Raw genomic sequence first — 15,629 nt, 5'->3', positions numbered from 1 at the left:
TCTATTGTAATCAATTCTATGGACCATTCTCCACGTACAGCCTTGGGTTAGGCGTTTTAAAATAAAATAAAAATAAAATACGATTCACCCCAACCCCAGTCAACAGAAGTATGCGTACAGGTACAGGACCTTAAGAGCAAAGGACCCTTTGCAAATTAGTATCCTACATGAAGGCGGAAAAATGCTCGCTTCTTGATGATTTCTCTGAACCAAATTTTTTTTTGTTGAAAAAGTAAAACCACTAAAGCACGCAAAAATGTGTTACTTTCAATGGAAAAATTGGTTTGTGAATCATAACTTAACCCACTTGGAGAAACCGCAGATAAATTTACACAATCTGCAAAAGTCCCTCCAAGTGGAATAAGTAATCACCCACAAACCAATTTTTCCTTTTAGGGTAACACATTTTTGCGTGCTTTAGTGGTTTTATTTTTAAAAAAATTGGTTCAGAGTAATCATCCAAAAACGAATTATAAATTTGCAAAGGGTCCATTGCACTTAACAAATTGTCAAAGACTGCGAAAATTTTAAGTAAAAATTTAGGATTGATATCCGAAATGTTTGTCTTAGCATGATCTAGGAATCATTTGGAACAAGTCTGGCCCTCCATTTTATTTACCATCAATTTTTGATAGCTCGCTAGTAAAATCTCAATAGTTCGCTGTAATAGGTAAAGATTTAAATCGCACATGTGCTTCAAAAGTCATAATAATTACTTGGGACATAAGAATTTAAAACTCAAATATTTTCCTTACTGCTTTATTACTCACATAAGAAGATAAACAAAACAACTAAGAGTAGATGATATAAAAAGCTCAACAGCAGCAGCAACTCTTTTAAATTGATTTCATCACACTAGAGCTGCGCAGATGTTTTTTGTAATAAGTTTTTACCAGAAACCGAAATTAATAAACAACTTTTCTAAATATTTTTACTTGATAGTGGATTCCTGGATTCATAGAAGTCTCGACTAAAGCGTAAAATCGTCGGTTGAATGACCAGCACTCAAAGCAATCACTTCCGGCGTTGTCGGCGAAGCTATATGTATGTATAAAATGATCTTAGTGTCAAACACCATTTCGCTTATAAATTTACTTACGCATCCTGAACCACGGATCATTGGTAATTCCAGCATCGCTCCTAGCCGATTCCAAGGCCTTTCGGAGAGCGAAATTCACAACAATTGACAGTGTTAGCGCTGGCTCACCAACAGCTAAAGTTTGAATTTTGTTTTGAAAAGATATTTTTCGATTATCAAACGGTTATTTTCAAACACTAATAAAGACAGACGAACCCTTCGAGCCGAGAATAGTAACAGAATTTACGGTATTCTGCAACAGGGTCACGCGAAAATCAATTGGAATATCTTTTGCACCAATAGGCTTATACGTCCACATTCGATTTGTCATCAATTCACCATTCATACGATCATATATGAGAGCTTCAGTCAGCCAATAACTCATGCCCATAATGAAAGCTCCTTCTACCTGGCTCCGATACAAGTTTAGACATTTCATTGCAAAAAAAAAGTAAATTTTTACCTGGCCAACATCGATCAACGGATTCAAGCTTAGTCCCACATCTTCCAAAATATCAACTCGGTGCACTAGAAGGTTTCCCGTCAAAAGGTCTACCTCGATTTCAGCGCAGGATAAACCGAAAACGTCATATGGTTTCATATCTGCTGCTTTAGCTGTATGGACAACACTCAAACCAATTTGATTTTTGTATGCCTCTTGGGTTAGGTCAGTCCATTGAGCGTCTTTGTTCGCATCACGGAGTGGTTGCAATCTCCGCATAATTTCTTTGCAGGCTTTCATTACTGCCTGCGAAATAATCAGTCAAACAGGTACAGTCACAGCGAAACGACTACACGGTCAGAAAAGTGTACGTACAAAGCAAATTATTTCACTGGTTACGCTAGCCCCAGTTACAGCACAATTAGCGCCAATGATATTGTCGGTTGACCCAACTTTGACAAATGCATGCGGTATGCCTAGCGTGTGTGCAGCAACTTGAGTTACTTTCGTGTGAAGTCCTTGCCCGATTTCTACTCCACTATGTTTCACTACAACTGTACCATCATTGTGGTAAACGCAAACATATGCGGTGCTCGTGTCGAAGTATAAAATTGGAAATCTCATAATTGATATGGCGATGCCCTTCTTATTCCAGCGATTCTTTTTGTTAAACTGATCGACCTTGCCCTTGCGATCGTTGTATTCTATAATGGCTAGTTTACAATCGAATAAGAAAGTAGGTTCAATGTGCACTTACCGATGTCTTTTACGAATTTTGGAATTAAATCTTTCATCTTACTGTCTGTGGTCAAGTTTGCAACCCTAACGGCCAACGGATCTTTACCAGTAACCCTGGCAACATGTTCCATCATAGTTTCTGCCATTGCTATAGTTTCAGTTGTTCCTGGAGCACGGCACCTTTTAGTTTGTTACAACGGGCATTAGAATTATGTTGTTGTCGCATTTCGTTTAAGTAGACTTGGTTGTCTTGCTAAATTTTTATACGTACCAAGTGTGACTGGGTGCATCAGTTTTAATAAGTTCATTTGTAATCTCCCACGAGCTCGCATCATAACAATTGGAATAAGCAAGGTCAGCCACAATTCTCGGCGAATCATTTAACGAACATCCCATGTCGTGAGCTGTATTACCAGTCACTTTCAGAATTTTACCATTGTCATCAACGTCGATCGTATATTCACCGATCATACCGTTCCGTTTTCCAGCTACATTCATGTTCGATTCGAGACTCAAGACGAATCGTACGGGCACATCGGTAAGGTGACAGGCCAAGGCGCAAGCACAAGCAATTTGGCTTGCACGTGAGATTTTTGCGCCGAATCCACCGCCAACTCGCTTGACTTCGATATGAATCGAATTTTCTTGCACATTCAGACACTGTGCAATGGCGGTCTGAGTAATGTCGGTCCATTGGTTCGATGAGTGAACCAGCATTCCATTATCGTCAGTTGGTATACAGATCGTAGTCTGTGGCTCCATGTGCATGTGATATTGGCCGCCCAGTTCAATTGCTCCGTTTATTGTTTTCGTAGCACCCAGCACTTGTGACTCTGTCGTTTCAGCGATTTTTTGATACTTTCCCTTAGAGTCGAACACATCCCGAATGGTTGGTAGAGTCGTTTTCTCTGGATTAGCGAATAAAACGTTTTATTAGTGTCGTCAACACCTAAGCATTCTTACGAGCCTTTCACAGACTGCTAGCGTATCAAACAATTAGCAGGGCAGATACTTTTGTTGACCTACAGATTGATGATTGATTAGTTAGGTCTCATTCCTTTGGACAGCAGATGGAATAGTCATCCGTAGATCCGTACAAGGCTAGTCATAGCAAGCACTGCTTAGTAAATGGAAGGCATTGATACTTCAAATGTTAAGAAAAGTTTCAGTTTTGTTTCCTACTGTGTGATTTCACTAAGTCCACAGCAAGCAACAATGATCGAAAATTCGCCAATCATTGTGAAGAGCAACAACAATTTCACCGAAACGTTTTTGTGGGGACGGATAAATGGAATAAACAAGCCGATGTAAATACTTCTACAGCATCAGTTACCGGGGAAATAGATACTGATCCCGAGAACAATCATCTATGTTTCCCAATCAGAATTTATTTTAAGTACTGCTGTTGAGGACGTTGTGATAGTATTCATTACTAATCTTGCCTTCCCACCCACAATCAATTCCCATGTCTGCCACTCAGATTCCAAATTGCCCCGATGACATTTCCAAAGAGACATTCAAATTGAAAGAGAAAGACCCATTGGCTTCGATGATGTTGGAATGTGGTGTAGGGCGTAGCACCACGAAGAGCACAGACCCTTCGTCAAGACGATGTCATCACGATCACATTGAAAGAGTAAACATTATTTCATGGTTTGGACATGGGTAATTATCAGCTATTACGATAGCCGAAGGCAACATGTGAGGAAATTTAATCAATTAAGTGGAATCAACGGAGCTTAGCGATCGGCAATTTCTTCAAGAATTTCGAGTATTTTGAAAAATTTGTAAGAATGGATTGTACAGCCTTGAAAAAAAGTTGACACGGCCTACTGCAAAAAATATTGTTGTCATTTGCACTTACCTTCTATGCAAGGACTAAAAAAACTTTGTGCTCCCGCAACGTAAGAATCTGAAAGTGCAAAACAGTTGTTTCAACTTGATCAACGGATGTTAGAATCAACAAACCGTTTTCCAAATACGAAACTTTAACTTTAGTAGCTGCCGAGTTTGCTAAGGCAAACGTTTCGGCCAAAACAATTCCAACTGGTTGACCGTGGAAAAGTACTTCGCCTTTATGTTCAATGAAAATCTTCTCCTCTTCTACGATGCCCATAAAAGGTGTCGATGTTGGAGTGAAGTTGTTCTTACCGGGAATATCCAATGCGGAAAAAAAGTGTCGAACACCTTGTACTTCCTGAACGAGAAAAATTGAATTGCACATTTTCGTCGGCTTGTTCTTTTCATCTCTTACCAGCGCTTCAGTTGCATCAATCTTATCAAGTTTAAAATGAACTCTTGTTGCAGGTACAAAAGCAGCCCAAAGTTCATTTATAAAATGCGGGATATCGTTAGCATATTTTGCAGTTCCAGATACTTGTGCCACCCCTTCTAACTTTACAATCGGTTCGGTCAGAGGAAACTTGTTTTCTTGAGTGTCATAGGTTTGAGTTCCACTTGACAATGGTCGTTGAAGAATATTTGCGCCGGATCTATGGACAGGTTTGACGAACTTATCGTCGCATGTCTTCAGAACGAATTTGTAAAACAGAGAAACGGCCAACAGCTTTCTGTATTGCGGCGACGCTTCCGTGATGACTTCGTCTGGCTGTAATTCATTTTTCAACACTTTGATCGCAAGCTGCAATGTTTCGTTGCAGTACACATTTTTTCCGCTCAAAAATGATTCCGTGTCACTGGCATGAATAAATTTTGGATTAATGCCGCCGAAGCAAATGCGAGCCGATTCGACAATATTCGGCTTCAATTTTAGGAGAAATCCAGCATTGACGTACGCGTGGGCATTCTGCGCGCGTATCATTATCTAGAGAGATGATTGAGATCAGAACGGAGTGATGCTGGAGAATTAATTATGTTCATTGAGACGAAACCTTGTAAGATTTGAATTTAAAAAGATTCCTGTCCAACATCGGCAACTTCACGTTGACTATAAGTTTTTTCAACATATCCACAGTGAGAAAGTTAGCCACTTCCACCAAACTTCTCGTATTGGTATTGGCATCGATGATCGTCAGTTTGGCTCCCACAGTCTCTAGCATGACAAACATATCAGAAGGAAAACCATTGTGCTGATGTTTAATACTCAAATTTCCGCCGATTGTTCCAATCTACAGATGGAAAACGTTTTACAGTAAATGTTCTGGAAAAAACGATGAAGGTCTCGAATCGACTTAGCGATCATTTATAAATTTCATGACGCAAGAAGGGGGAGGGTATTGGTTGAGCTGTTGAAGTTTACTTGTTTATTGAATCTAGTCATGTTTTGACCGCATAAACGAACCGAATTAGAGCAAGGAATTTGTTCTCGCATTATTCGTTCGTTTTGACATCAAATCCCTGAAAACCCGTGCTTCCACCTACGTAATAAACACAAACTAAGCGAGCTAACCTCAATCTATTGTGATAAAATTAAATTGAAGTAATTTTGGCAACTAAATAAATCTATCGGAAAACATGAGCTAGATCAACTTTTTTCTCGGAAATTAACAGAAACCTGGACTAATTGTTTAGTAAAAGTTATCATAATGCATAAGCCAGCTCTACAGAAACCGAATACCACAGGACTGATTTTAGCATGAACCCTATTTAAAGTACCACCAACGCACTTCAAGCATGAGCGGTACTCTAAATAACGTACTGAAACTTGACAGGGTGTCATATAACTGTAAAACACTGTAAAAAATAACTTCATACAAAATAGTACTCTATTTGGCAGTTGTCGACTATGATCACTTTTGCTTGAAGTGCGGTGGTACCCACTCATGCTTAAAGTGCGTTGTAGGATAACACTTACATTTCGCACAGGAACATTGGCAATCAGATCAATATGTTGAGCCAAACTGGAACAATACTCAAATCCCGGTGTCTTCGAAACCGATTCGAATATTTTCATCGTGTCTGTCAAACTGTTTGTAGCTCCAACGATCAATTCATTGTCCACAATTTGATGTCCACGAAGATCGGACACATCGTTGATATCGATAAACAGTTTTGGAGCAACTCGTTGTCGGTAGACGCCTAATTCATTTGTTCAAAGTTAGCTGAGTATGCGTGCTTTTTGAAAAAAAAATAACTGTGACCTACATACCACGGGCAGTATTTCCAGCGAGAAGTATGTATGGTTGTAGGGTGGCGTCTTTGAGAATTTGTAAGACCTGAGCAATTGTATACACCTTGTGCCATTCATTGCCATCTTTAAATTTTAAATGAAGCGTTTCTGCCATAATCTTATTGCATGCTATACTGCAGTCACTGTGCATTTTCGGAAGATCTTCAATATCCTGCAGTAATATATTTAGTTTCACATAATTTCTAGTCTGAATCCAGTTATGTATACGCACTTGGCACAATAGTGAGCTGTCAGCATCAAAAGCTAATGACTTAAATGCATCCAAAATAGGTCGATATCCCGTGCAACGGCAAATATTCCCGCCGAATGAGTTCTCTACTTTTGCCATTGGTAACATACCCTCATCACTTTCCAACAGACTATACATGTTCATGATCATACCAGGAGTACAATACCTATAAAATCAAATCATTTATAATAATGTACGGGCGAATCACCTAGCAGGGTAATAGAGGTTTTACAACGTCAAATAGAGTAGTATTTTGATACCAATAATAACATTAGCAGCCTTAATTGTAATTTTGCGATGACATTAACAAAAAAAAAGGTATTGAAAAATTCACATACTTAGATTAAAGTGGAGAAGCAAAACAGGCCCATCTGAGGCTTAGGTACAGGTTATATTCCACCCACTTCTTCTATCTAAAGTACTACTCTACTTTTTTTCTATTACACTGCTAGGTGCTTCGTGTACGGGCGATAACGTTTTCACAGTAACGGAAAAATGTACCCGCATTGCGATCCGTTCTTTTGCAATAACCGAGTCTGCTCGGGACGATAACCATTTTTACTATTTCCGATTCCTTCGACTGTAATAATGTCATCATTGTGGCATGCATACAGTGACATCAAACACTGAGATAGTCAAAAGTATAGAAGAAACGAAAAAGTGCACCTTGTCTCTACAAGTGTACATGTTACTAACCGAATTGACAGCAAGTGTTTCCAATTTGTTAGTCAATGGATGTTTTCTTTTCAGCGTAACAATGCAAACGCCACAACCTCCTTCATTGCACATTAATTTCGTGCCACTGAGTTGGGCATGATTTCGTAAATATGTGTTCAGCGACGTATCAGCAGGAATTTCATCCGTGCAGACTGAAATAAAATGTGGGCCAATTGATACACTGAAAACCTTAGACTAAGTAGTAATAGACTGGCATTTCATAATTCTTTTTTCCTTTACTAGGGAGAGAAAATGGACTTTCCGTCGCTAGGAGTCTTTCCCTCCTATACCTATTTAGTCTAAGCTTAAAACACGAAAAAGGTTGTGTACTCTAGCATCCTAACTACATTAATTAAGGTGGTAAAAATGCAACGTAGCATAGCTCTGAACCAAGCACTAGCACAGATTTTTTTAACGGATATTTAGCCTCTCTAATATGATCTGCCACAAAATAAACAACATTTTTTGAACCGCCACAAGTATAAATTTAATGAGAGCCTCTAATGTGGCAGAAATTATAAATTTTTAGTTAACTTTTAAAATGTAGACGAGTAGGTCATTTCAACCAGATTTATAGAAATTCGCACTAATAATTGTCAAATATTTTTCTTAATGATAATTTGTCGATTAACAATTAGATGAAACCAAAATACTGTCAACAACTAGAGCATCCGTAGTATACGCAGGCCTCTCTTGGAAAATCTGTTCACTGCTTAGTTGCAGATGCTATGAACGTAGCCTTTGTATTTTACAAGTAATATATATTATGCATCTGTTGCCAAGATTGGTATTTTGACGTGTAGGACATTATTGCCCCCGCCGAAGGCGTGGGCCATAATGCCTACACGTCAAAATAACAGTCTGGCAATAGGTGCATATCATATTTTATCTGTCGAGAACAGATATATCGAGATAAACAAAAACTCCCTAGAGGGATAAGCTCGAGATTATCGTTCTAGACAGATAAAATTAGAAATCAGTCAACAGTGTATGCTTCTACAAACAAAGGAATAAGGTGTTATTTTGACAGCGTCAAAACGAAGTTTGTTTGCTAGAGGGGGTGTTGGCACTGCATATTTAGACTTAACTCATTCTTTCTGAATTCATATTGTAGCTGCGTAATGTACCATTATATCTACGTACGTAGGACATACGAGTATATAACATAACATAAGAAAATCTAATTCAGGAAGAGTTAAGCCCAATATGCATGGAGAGTGTTGCAAAAACGCAAGAATATGAAAATACGTTGCGATCTCATTTATGCACGTCAGTAAGCAGGCGTGACGCAAGCTTACTATCAGGTGAACTTTTTTTATTCTAGATAAGTAATACACATCGTGAGCTAGAAATATAGAACCGATAAGTAATGGAAAGAATTCCAACTGATAATTCCAAAATAACTATGTCCCACCTGGGCGGGTCAGGTCCCTTGACTGACAATTTTTTCAATATATTTTTAATCAATTTCATTTTATTATCCGTTGTTAAACTTCCGAAATATCACAAATAAATAAACAACAGTGATAAAAAAACCTTCGCTTGAGTATACATTCTTTGGAAAAGTACTTTTTCTGTTCTCTTTTTAGACCCGTACGAAGTACTGGGGTCTTATAGGTTTACGCATACGTTTGTAACACGTCGAATTGGACTCCCTGAGTAAGGGGAAACCTATTGTGGTTGTCTAGAGATGCCAAATCCGCGAAAAAAAAATGTCCGTCTGTCCGTCTGTCTGTCTGCACGATAACTTGAGTAAAACGCATCCGATTTTGAAAATTTTTCCCGTTTGGTAATGTCAAAAGACAGGCTAAGTTCGAAGATGAGTGATTTTGGATCGACCCCTCCCGAGCTGTGGCCCAATAAGTGCTTTACGGTTTTTCGAAGATATCTCCGGACATTTAAACGTTAAACTTGTAAGTGATACGTCAAATAAAAGGTATTTACAATACCGATCGACAAAAAAAAAGTTTATGGAAATCGGATGACCGACTCGTGAGTTAGACCCCTTGGTGTGGAACAGGCACAGGGCGGCAAGCAGTTTTTGCTTGTAGGTCGGCCACATTTGAACATATTTCGTCTGTTTTAGCTTTATTAGATAGGTATTGACCGTACCAATCAGGGAAATTTTTATGAAATTATGTTCTCCGGAGCGTGAGCTAGGTCTCTTGGAGTGAGCTCTTATCTGGCTACTCGGAAGTACAGTGAACGTGGTGTATTTTGACAATATCTCGAGTAAATTTTGACCGAATTTCATGAATTTTTTTTTGTTTGAAAGGTATTAACGAATGTAAAGCGTCGGTACTATTATCGGTCTCCTAACAAAATGGCTGCCGGCGGCCATATTGGATTTTAGTAAAATAGAAATATCTTGGGAAAAATGATACTTAGAGAGTTTCTGTTAACATGGAAATAATTTGTTATGTGTGTGGGGTTTCAGGGATTCCATATACGGACATCTATATATACCTATATTCAGCTATATTGAGCTATATACAGGCATATAGAGCTATATAATAGCATATTCATCTGGGAAATGTTTATTTATAGCAAAATATAGGTAAATATAGCGGTATATAGCTGTTTAAATAGGAATTTATGAAATTTGTCTTCGTACGGGGCTGTCTATATTGCCTCCGGCAATTTAGTTGTATATGATAACAAGGCAAAGAGTGGATAATGTAAGTGATTTTAAAGGGAGAATAGTTTTTCAGCAGAGAAGAAAACGAAGTAAGAGAAATGAAGAGTTTCACATTAAAGGCTTTTGATGCGAATAGGTGTTTCGTACGGGTCGGCGTTAGCTATGTTTTCTTGTAAATTTGCGGCCAGATTTTTAATCAACAATAAATCATTAATAAACAATCGCTATTATAGATAATCGCTTCGCTCTGGCGGCAAACTTCACACTCGTGGTTAAAACTCCCAGTTTACTGTTTGATTGTTTTTAGTGTCATTCCATACATTTAACATCTAACGATTTAGAAATTGGTTTTTCATAAAATTTTGTACATTTTTATGATATGGCGCGGAATCTGCTATTTATCTTCTACCGTGATAGTTGACTATCACGCGTAGTGATAGCTGACTATCATATAGCTGGATATAACTAACCGACAAAATCAAATTTCATCAAAGTAATCTTTTTCGATTGATTGAATTTCCAACAGTGGAAAATACTGTTTTTCTGGACTAACTATCTTCCAAATCCTTAATCCCACATAGCCCATCTTCGAACTTAACCTCAGGAAATCAATTCTGCGTCGATTAAAAAAATAAAATTAGTAATTGGTTGATAATTACTCAAGTTATCGTGTTTACAAGCAAAATATTGGGACAAACAATTCCGTTTTTCATAACATCTCATACAATATTTCATACAAACATTTTAAGGTATTTTCCGGCATTAAACCCTGACTTCCAGTCAAGGGAATAATCATTAGAGAAAGCTGCTTTAGTCACAAACTTGAATGTCCTTGTATGCGATCAATCTGCGATCAAAATCTACTTTTTCCGCGATCATTTCTTTTTTCTTGAGGTCGTTACTGTTTCTCTTGGGAAAATTTCTCTTGCTATCAGTCTATCAAAATTTCAAATAAATTCCATTTAACCACAACGTGATATCTTCGATTAATTTTGTGTTGTCTGATTAGGTTTCGATTAGAGTTTTTATTCAGTTAGCGAATGAGTATATAATGGTATAGACACAGACATTTTTTTTCATTTTTTTGGTTTCAACTGGTTTCAGTTGCTTTTATGTACTTTAAGCAGACGTTATGCTTTTATACTATCATATTTGTATTGTAAGAAAACTCGTTTGCTAGTTTAGTGAAAAATGAACTGAGACGAGTTGGACAGAATAGAACAATCTTTTTTCTTTTTACTAGTCTGGTTCACTGACCTATATTCTATTGCACTTCATTCATTCGCTGTAACAAGAAAAGGCAATTAGTCGCTTGATGGATTCTATTTTAAATTTCTCCGAACAATCATATTTAATTGTCGCGACCTTAAAGAGTCAACAACCGTCATTTTCCCAAAAAATTATTTCATTTACATAGAAATACATTGAGTTAGTAATTTACCTGTTTCAGTGGGGTGTTTGAAATTTCAAGAAAAGAAAAATTTTGTATGGGTAAGGAACCCGACTGATTTTAATGAATGCTGTTCTGAGCTCCCAATAGGTCGCTGATACGAATTGGAGTTTTTGGATGCATTTCGGAAAAAATTTCTTTTTTATTGGGATGGATTTTGTGAACTGAAGCGAATTAATATCTTGTTGTAACTCCTTAGAATTGTAACTGAGGGATTTTTTTGAAAGTGAGCCAGGCTCCGTCGGAGTTTTTTTAGGGACGCCTTGTTTACACGCCCAGATAGCTCTTGGCCCCAATAGTTGGAAACCGCAGTCGTTTAGTTTTAATATTTTTTTATTGGCTGGGGAACTTCCACCAAAAGGCGAAAAAGTGTGTTTCTTGTCCGTGATTTACTGCCACTGCAGGCTATTGACGTACATGTGTGTGGGCTCATTGGATAGGTAATGACCAGGAGATATGGGCCAGCACAGATATCGTACGAGTCCTGTTATTTTCTAGGTTATTTTAACCTAGAGCCTACTTACAAAAGAACTGATATCGGTGGGGGTGACGCTTACAGCTTCGACTCTCAAAAAGAAGTACAAAATGTCATATTTGAAGTTCATCAAAATTTACAGCCTTTGACTGACACAATATTTTTGTTATTTTCGAAAAACGGCACAGGACTCGTACGATATCTGTGCTGGCCCATATCTCCTGGTCATTTCGGCTCTAGGTTAAAATAACCCCAATAAAATATCGACGAGACAAAATAACTACTACCAAAATAACCCCGGTGAAAAAAAGAGGACAAAACACTGATAATTACCCATAATATTTAGGGTCAGTCTCGAACTAGTTTTCTTATAATTTAGAAGCGGCGAGCTTTTTCATACTTTCCAGACGTTAAAGGGGCTCTGCCTGGAATATAGCCGATATCCTCGAATATAGTCGATATCCTCGAATATAGTCGATATCCTCGAATACTATCGATAGAATCGAATATAGTCGATATCCTCGAATATAGTCGATATCCTCGAATATAGTCGATATCCTCGAATATAGTCGATATCCTCGAATATAGTCGATATCCTCGAATATAGTCGATATCCTCGAATATAGCCGATATCCTCGAATTTTGTCGATATCCTCGAATATAGTCGATATCCTCGAATACTGTCGATAGACTCGAATACTATCGATAGAATCGAATATAGTCGATATCCTCGAATTCTGTCGATATACTGGTCATCTCGTCATTTAAAAAAAAAATGACATTAGTTATTACTACAATTCGTTATTTTGGTGGGGTTATTTTGACCGAATACCATTTCTATCAGCCGTATTTATCGAGATTTAGCAACCACTACAACGATCATAGCTCCCAAATAATCGACTTTCTAGGAAAACCCTGAAATACGTGTCGACTAAAGTCCAAAATCTCAATAATATTTGAATAGAACGTTCATTTTGGGAAAAACCCTGAAACACGTGTGGACTAGAATCCAAAACGAACACTGAGCGAAATTTCCTACGTGCTAAGCGTATATCATTCGTGCCCCCTGTTAAAAAGTGTGGTAAGGTTATACAGCGGGCTCGAATATAATACGTCCGAGACGTTTTTCGCTTTCGCAGAGATTTAAAAATATGAATTTTATTGAATTCACCAACGACTACACCATATTAACCAGTTTATAGTAGTTATTATACATTTTAGCAGTTATGTTGGTTGACATTTCTTATTGTTGAAGCGTGCTTTGAAAGTTAACGTGTGTGGCGTATAAGTTACATAATTAATAGTTAACATAATTGAATTTAAATTCATAAAGCACGAGGAATTATCTACGACTTGACGGCACTTGAATTTTATCAAAATACTGATTATCAATTAAAGAACATTTCAACTTAAACAACTGTCTGATATGATAATGAAGTGCAACCTCTTCATAAAAAATGAAAGTATTTTAACGCCAATTTTTCTAATTTACTAAAATAATATGTTGAGAAATATAAATATGATCCAAATTCAATGTTTAAGACCAACATCCACACTATATACGTTAAACATACGTGATGTGCGTTTAATTTCCGTCCCACTCGTAAGTTATTCACATTCCACGTACATCAACACAATACGCAACACATGAATATTCAAATCTGACAATCGAAACACGTAACTACGGTGTCCCACGTATAGAAAACATTGTCCATGTACCATGTACGCCAATGATGTATATCATTCCGTTCCGATGAAGTTTACACATACCCGTATGGCTGACATAGCTCACACTTAAAATGCTCATAGCTCCTAAATGGGCGATTTTTGGGGGAAAAAACCGTGGAAAAAGTGTCGAACTTTCTATATGCCAAATTTCCCAAGTTATGGTGGGTCACATAGCTCAATAGCTTAAAATGCTCATAGCTTCGAAATTATAAACTTTTATGAAAATTCCTTCAAATAAGTTCCTTAGAATTACACACTTTGCATCACGGCTCTTCACTAACGAAGGGCCATCGCAACCCGATGAAGAAGAATCAGATCTTCATATTTCAAACAAAGAAGGACGTATTTGCTAAATACCTCGATCCTTTATATGTAAATTGTCGAACTGCATGCATGCTGAAGAAGGTATCTGATGCAAAGATGCTGTGATAGTTGTTTTCCTAACGCCTCCGGCTCGAGCTGGAAACCTCTCATTCGCTAAAAAAGGCTTTTAGGAACAATGATTTTTGAAGCGACGAAGTCGCGATATTTCAACACTAGTTCGGAGAATAACGTTCGGCATCGAAATAAAATATAAAATAGTATTTTTCGTACCAAGTCAGGAAATGACGATTTTTTCAGCACCAGCAAAATTAGGACATGTGCTGAAAAAATCCATTTCCTGTCGAGGTACGAACAACGTTTTGTGCGTTGGACAACTGAAATAGACAAAACACATCAATTTACTTGAAAACATACACACTTCACATTCACCATATTAAATTTAATCAATCGTATAGTCATAGAAAAATTCACGTAATTCTTTTCCCGCACGAAAGAAATGAAGTTTTTTCCCGCACGATATATAGTTCGGGAAAAACTGACATTTCTTAATGAAAAATCATGGCAAAATAGGTCGTATTTCAGTTGTCGGATGCACAAATGTTTTTATTGGAACCTAATTTTATTCTTCTGTGTGTTAAACAATGCTCAACCGATATAAATGAAAGTTGTTTTATGAAGCACTAGTGTAGTACCCGGTTTTCACGGGATTACTTATTTAAAATGACAAAATATGTAAATATTTTTACGCCTCAAAAATAAATTTTTCTTTCACCCGTTGAAAATATTTTCACGCATCAAAAATTTGCACGCGTTACAAAAATGTTTAAACGTTTAAGAAACGCATACACGACGTAAAGTGGCAAAAAACGTGAGTCAAATAACACACTAAAGTGAAAAAATTTTCCCTCGTTCTTCCTAAATTTTCCTATATGTCGGTATGCCAAGTTTTAAGTCTCTAGGACTTTACGTCTGGGCGCAAATTGAGAGACAATCAAACAAACCAACAAACATTAAACTTTATATTATAGATGGATTTTTTTGGCATATGATACAAAATAAAGTATCGTATAAAAACGTTCTCCATCGATTACAAAAAAAAAAAAATTGCGTGAAACTGAATTGTTTGATCAACGCACTTCAAGCAAAAGTGTTTTTAATGACAGCTGCCAAGAAGAGTGCTATTTTGTATATGAATTTTACAATGCCCAAATTCGTTCGATTACACTGTCCAGTTTCAGTACTCTATTTAGAGTACCACTTATACTTGAAGTGCGTCGGTTTGATACAAAATCTTTTACTTCAATTTGTTCTAATATTCATATTAATCTATAAAACCACATTAACCATAATTCATCTTATTGTATGACAAAACAATAAAGCTGCCAGCGAACTTACGCCGTTTAGCTCTCCGTTTATGAACGAACAATGGAAGCTCTTCCCATTTCTAATTGTTAAAAAGTAAACGGAGAGCTAAACGGAGCAAGTGCGATTGCAGCTTAAAACTTTATCCAAAAACTACTTTACCAGTATACGGTTCTCCATTTATATTGAAAGATATGCAGCTCATCTCACCCCAATTTTACTTAATTGATAACAGAAATAGAACTTTGAACGCGTGTTTAATGTAAGACAACAAAAGTTAAAATGAACTTGGCAAGCA

General features: G+C 37.2%; 2 protein-coding genes across 2 annotated transcripts in view; one reads left to right on the top strand and one right to left on the bottom strand.

Moving 5' to 3' along the window:
- The window catches only part of LOC119074822 (myb/SANT-like DNA-binding domain-containing protein 3), a 29,513-nt gene that overhangs the window by 10,226 nt on the left and 3,658 nt on the right, over window positions 1–15,629 (top strand). The window lies entirely within an intron of this gene.
- Window positions 935–15,616, bottom strand: LOC119074993 (xanthine dehydrogenase/oxidase-like). Its single transcript, XM_037181395.1, has 17 exons — window positions 15,494–15,616; window positions 7,334–7,506; window positions 7,139–7,263; window positions 6,620–6,803; window positions 6,367–6,559; window positions 6,073–6,296; window positions 5,150–5,386; window positions 4,513–5,082; window positions 4,227–4,455; window positions 4,123–4,170; window positions 2,530–3,166; window positions 2,278–2,438; window positions 1,896–2,224; window positions 1,542–1,826; window positions 1,295–1,487; window positions 1,100–1,213; window positions 935–1,038 (listed from the first exon to the last, which is right to left on the bottom strand). The coding sequence occupies exons 1-17, from the start codon at window positions 15,534–15,536 to the stop codon at window positions 971–973; spliced, it is 3,813 nt and encodes a 1,270-aa protein (XP_037037290.1). The 5' UTR covers window positions 15,537–15,616; the 3' UTR covers window positions 935–970.

This window comes from Bradysia coprophila, unplaced genomic scaffold, assembly GCF_014529535.1.
Source record: "Bradysia coprophila strain Holo2 unplaced genomic scaffold, BU_Bcop_v1 contig_151, whole genome shotgun sequence".
NCBI classification, from domain to species: domain Eukaryota; kingdom Metazoa; phylum Arthropoda; class Insecta; order Diptera; family Sciaridae; genus Bradysia; species Bradysia coprophila.
The sequence above is the reverse complement of the archived record's forward strand: the minus strand, read 5'-3'. Positions and strand labels throughout refer to the sequence as shown.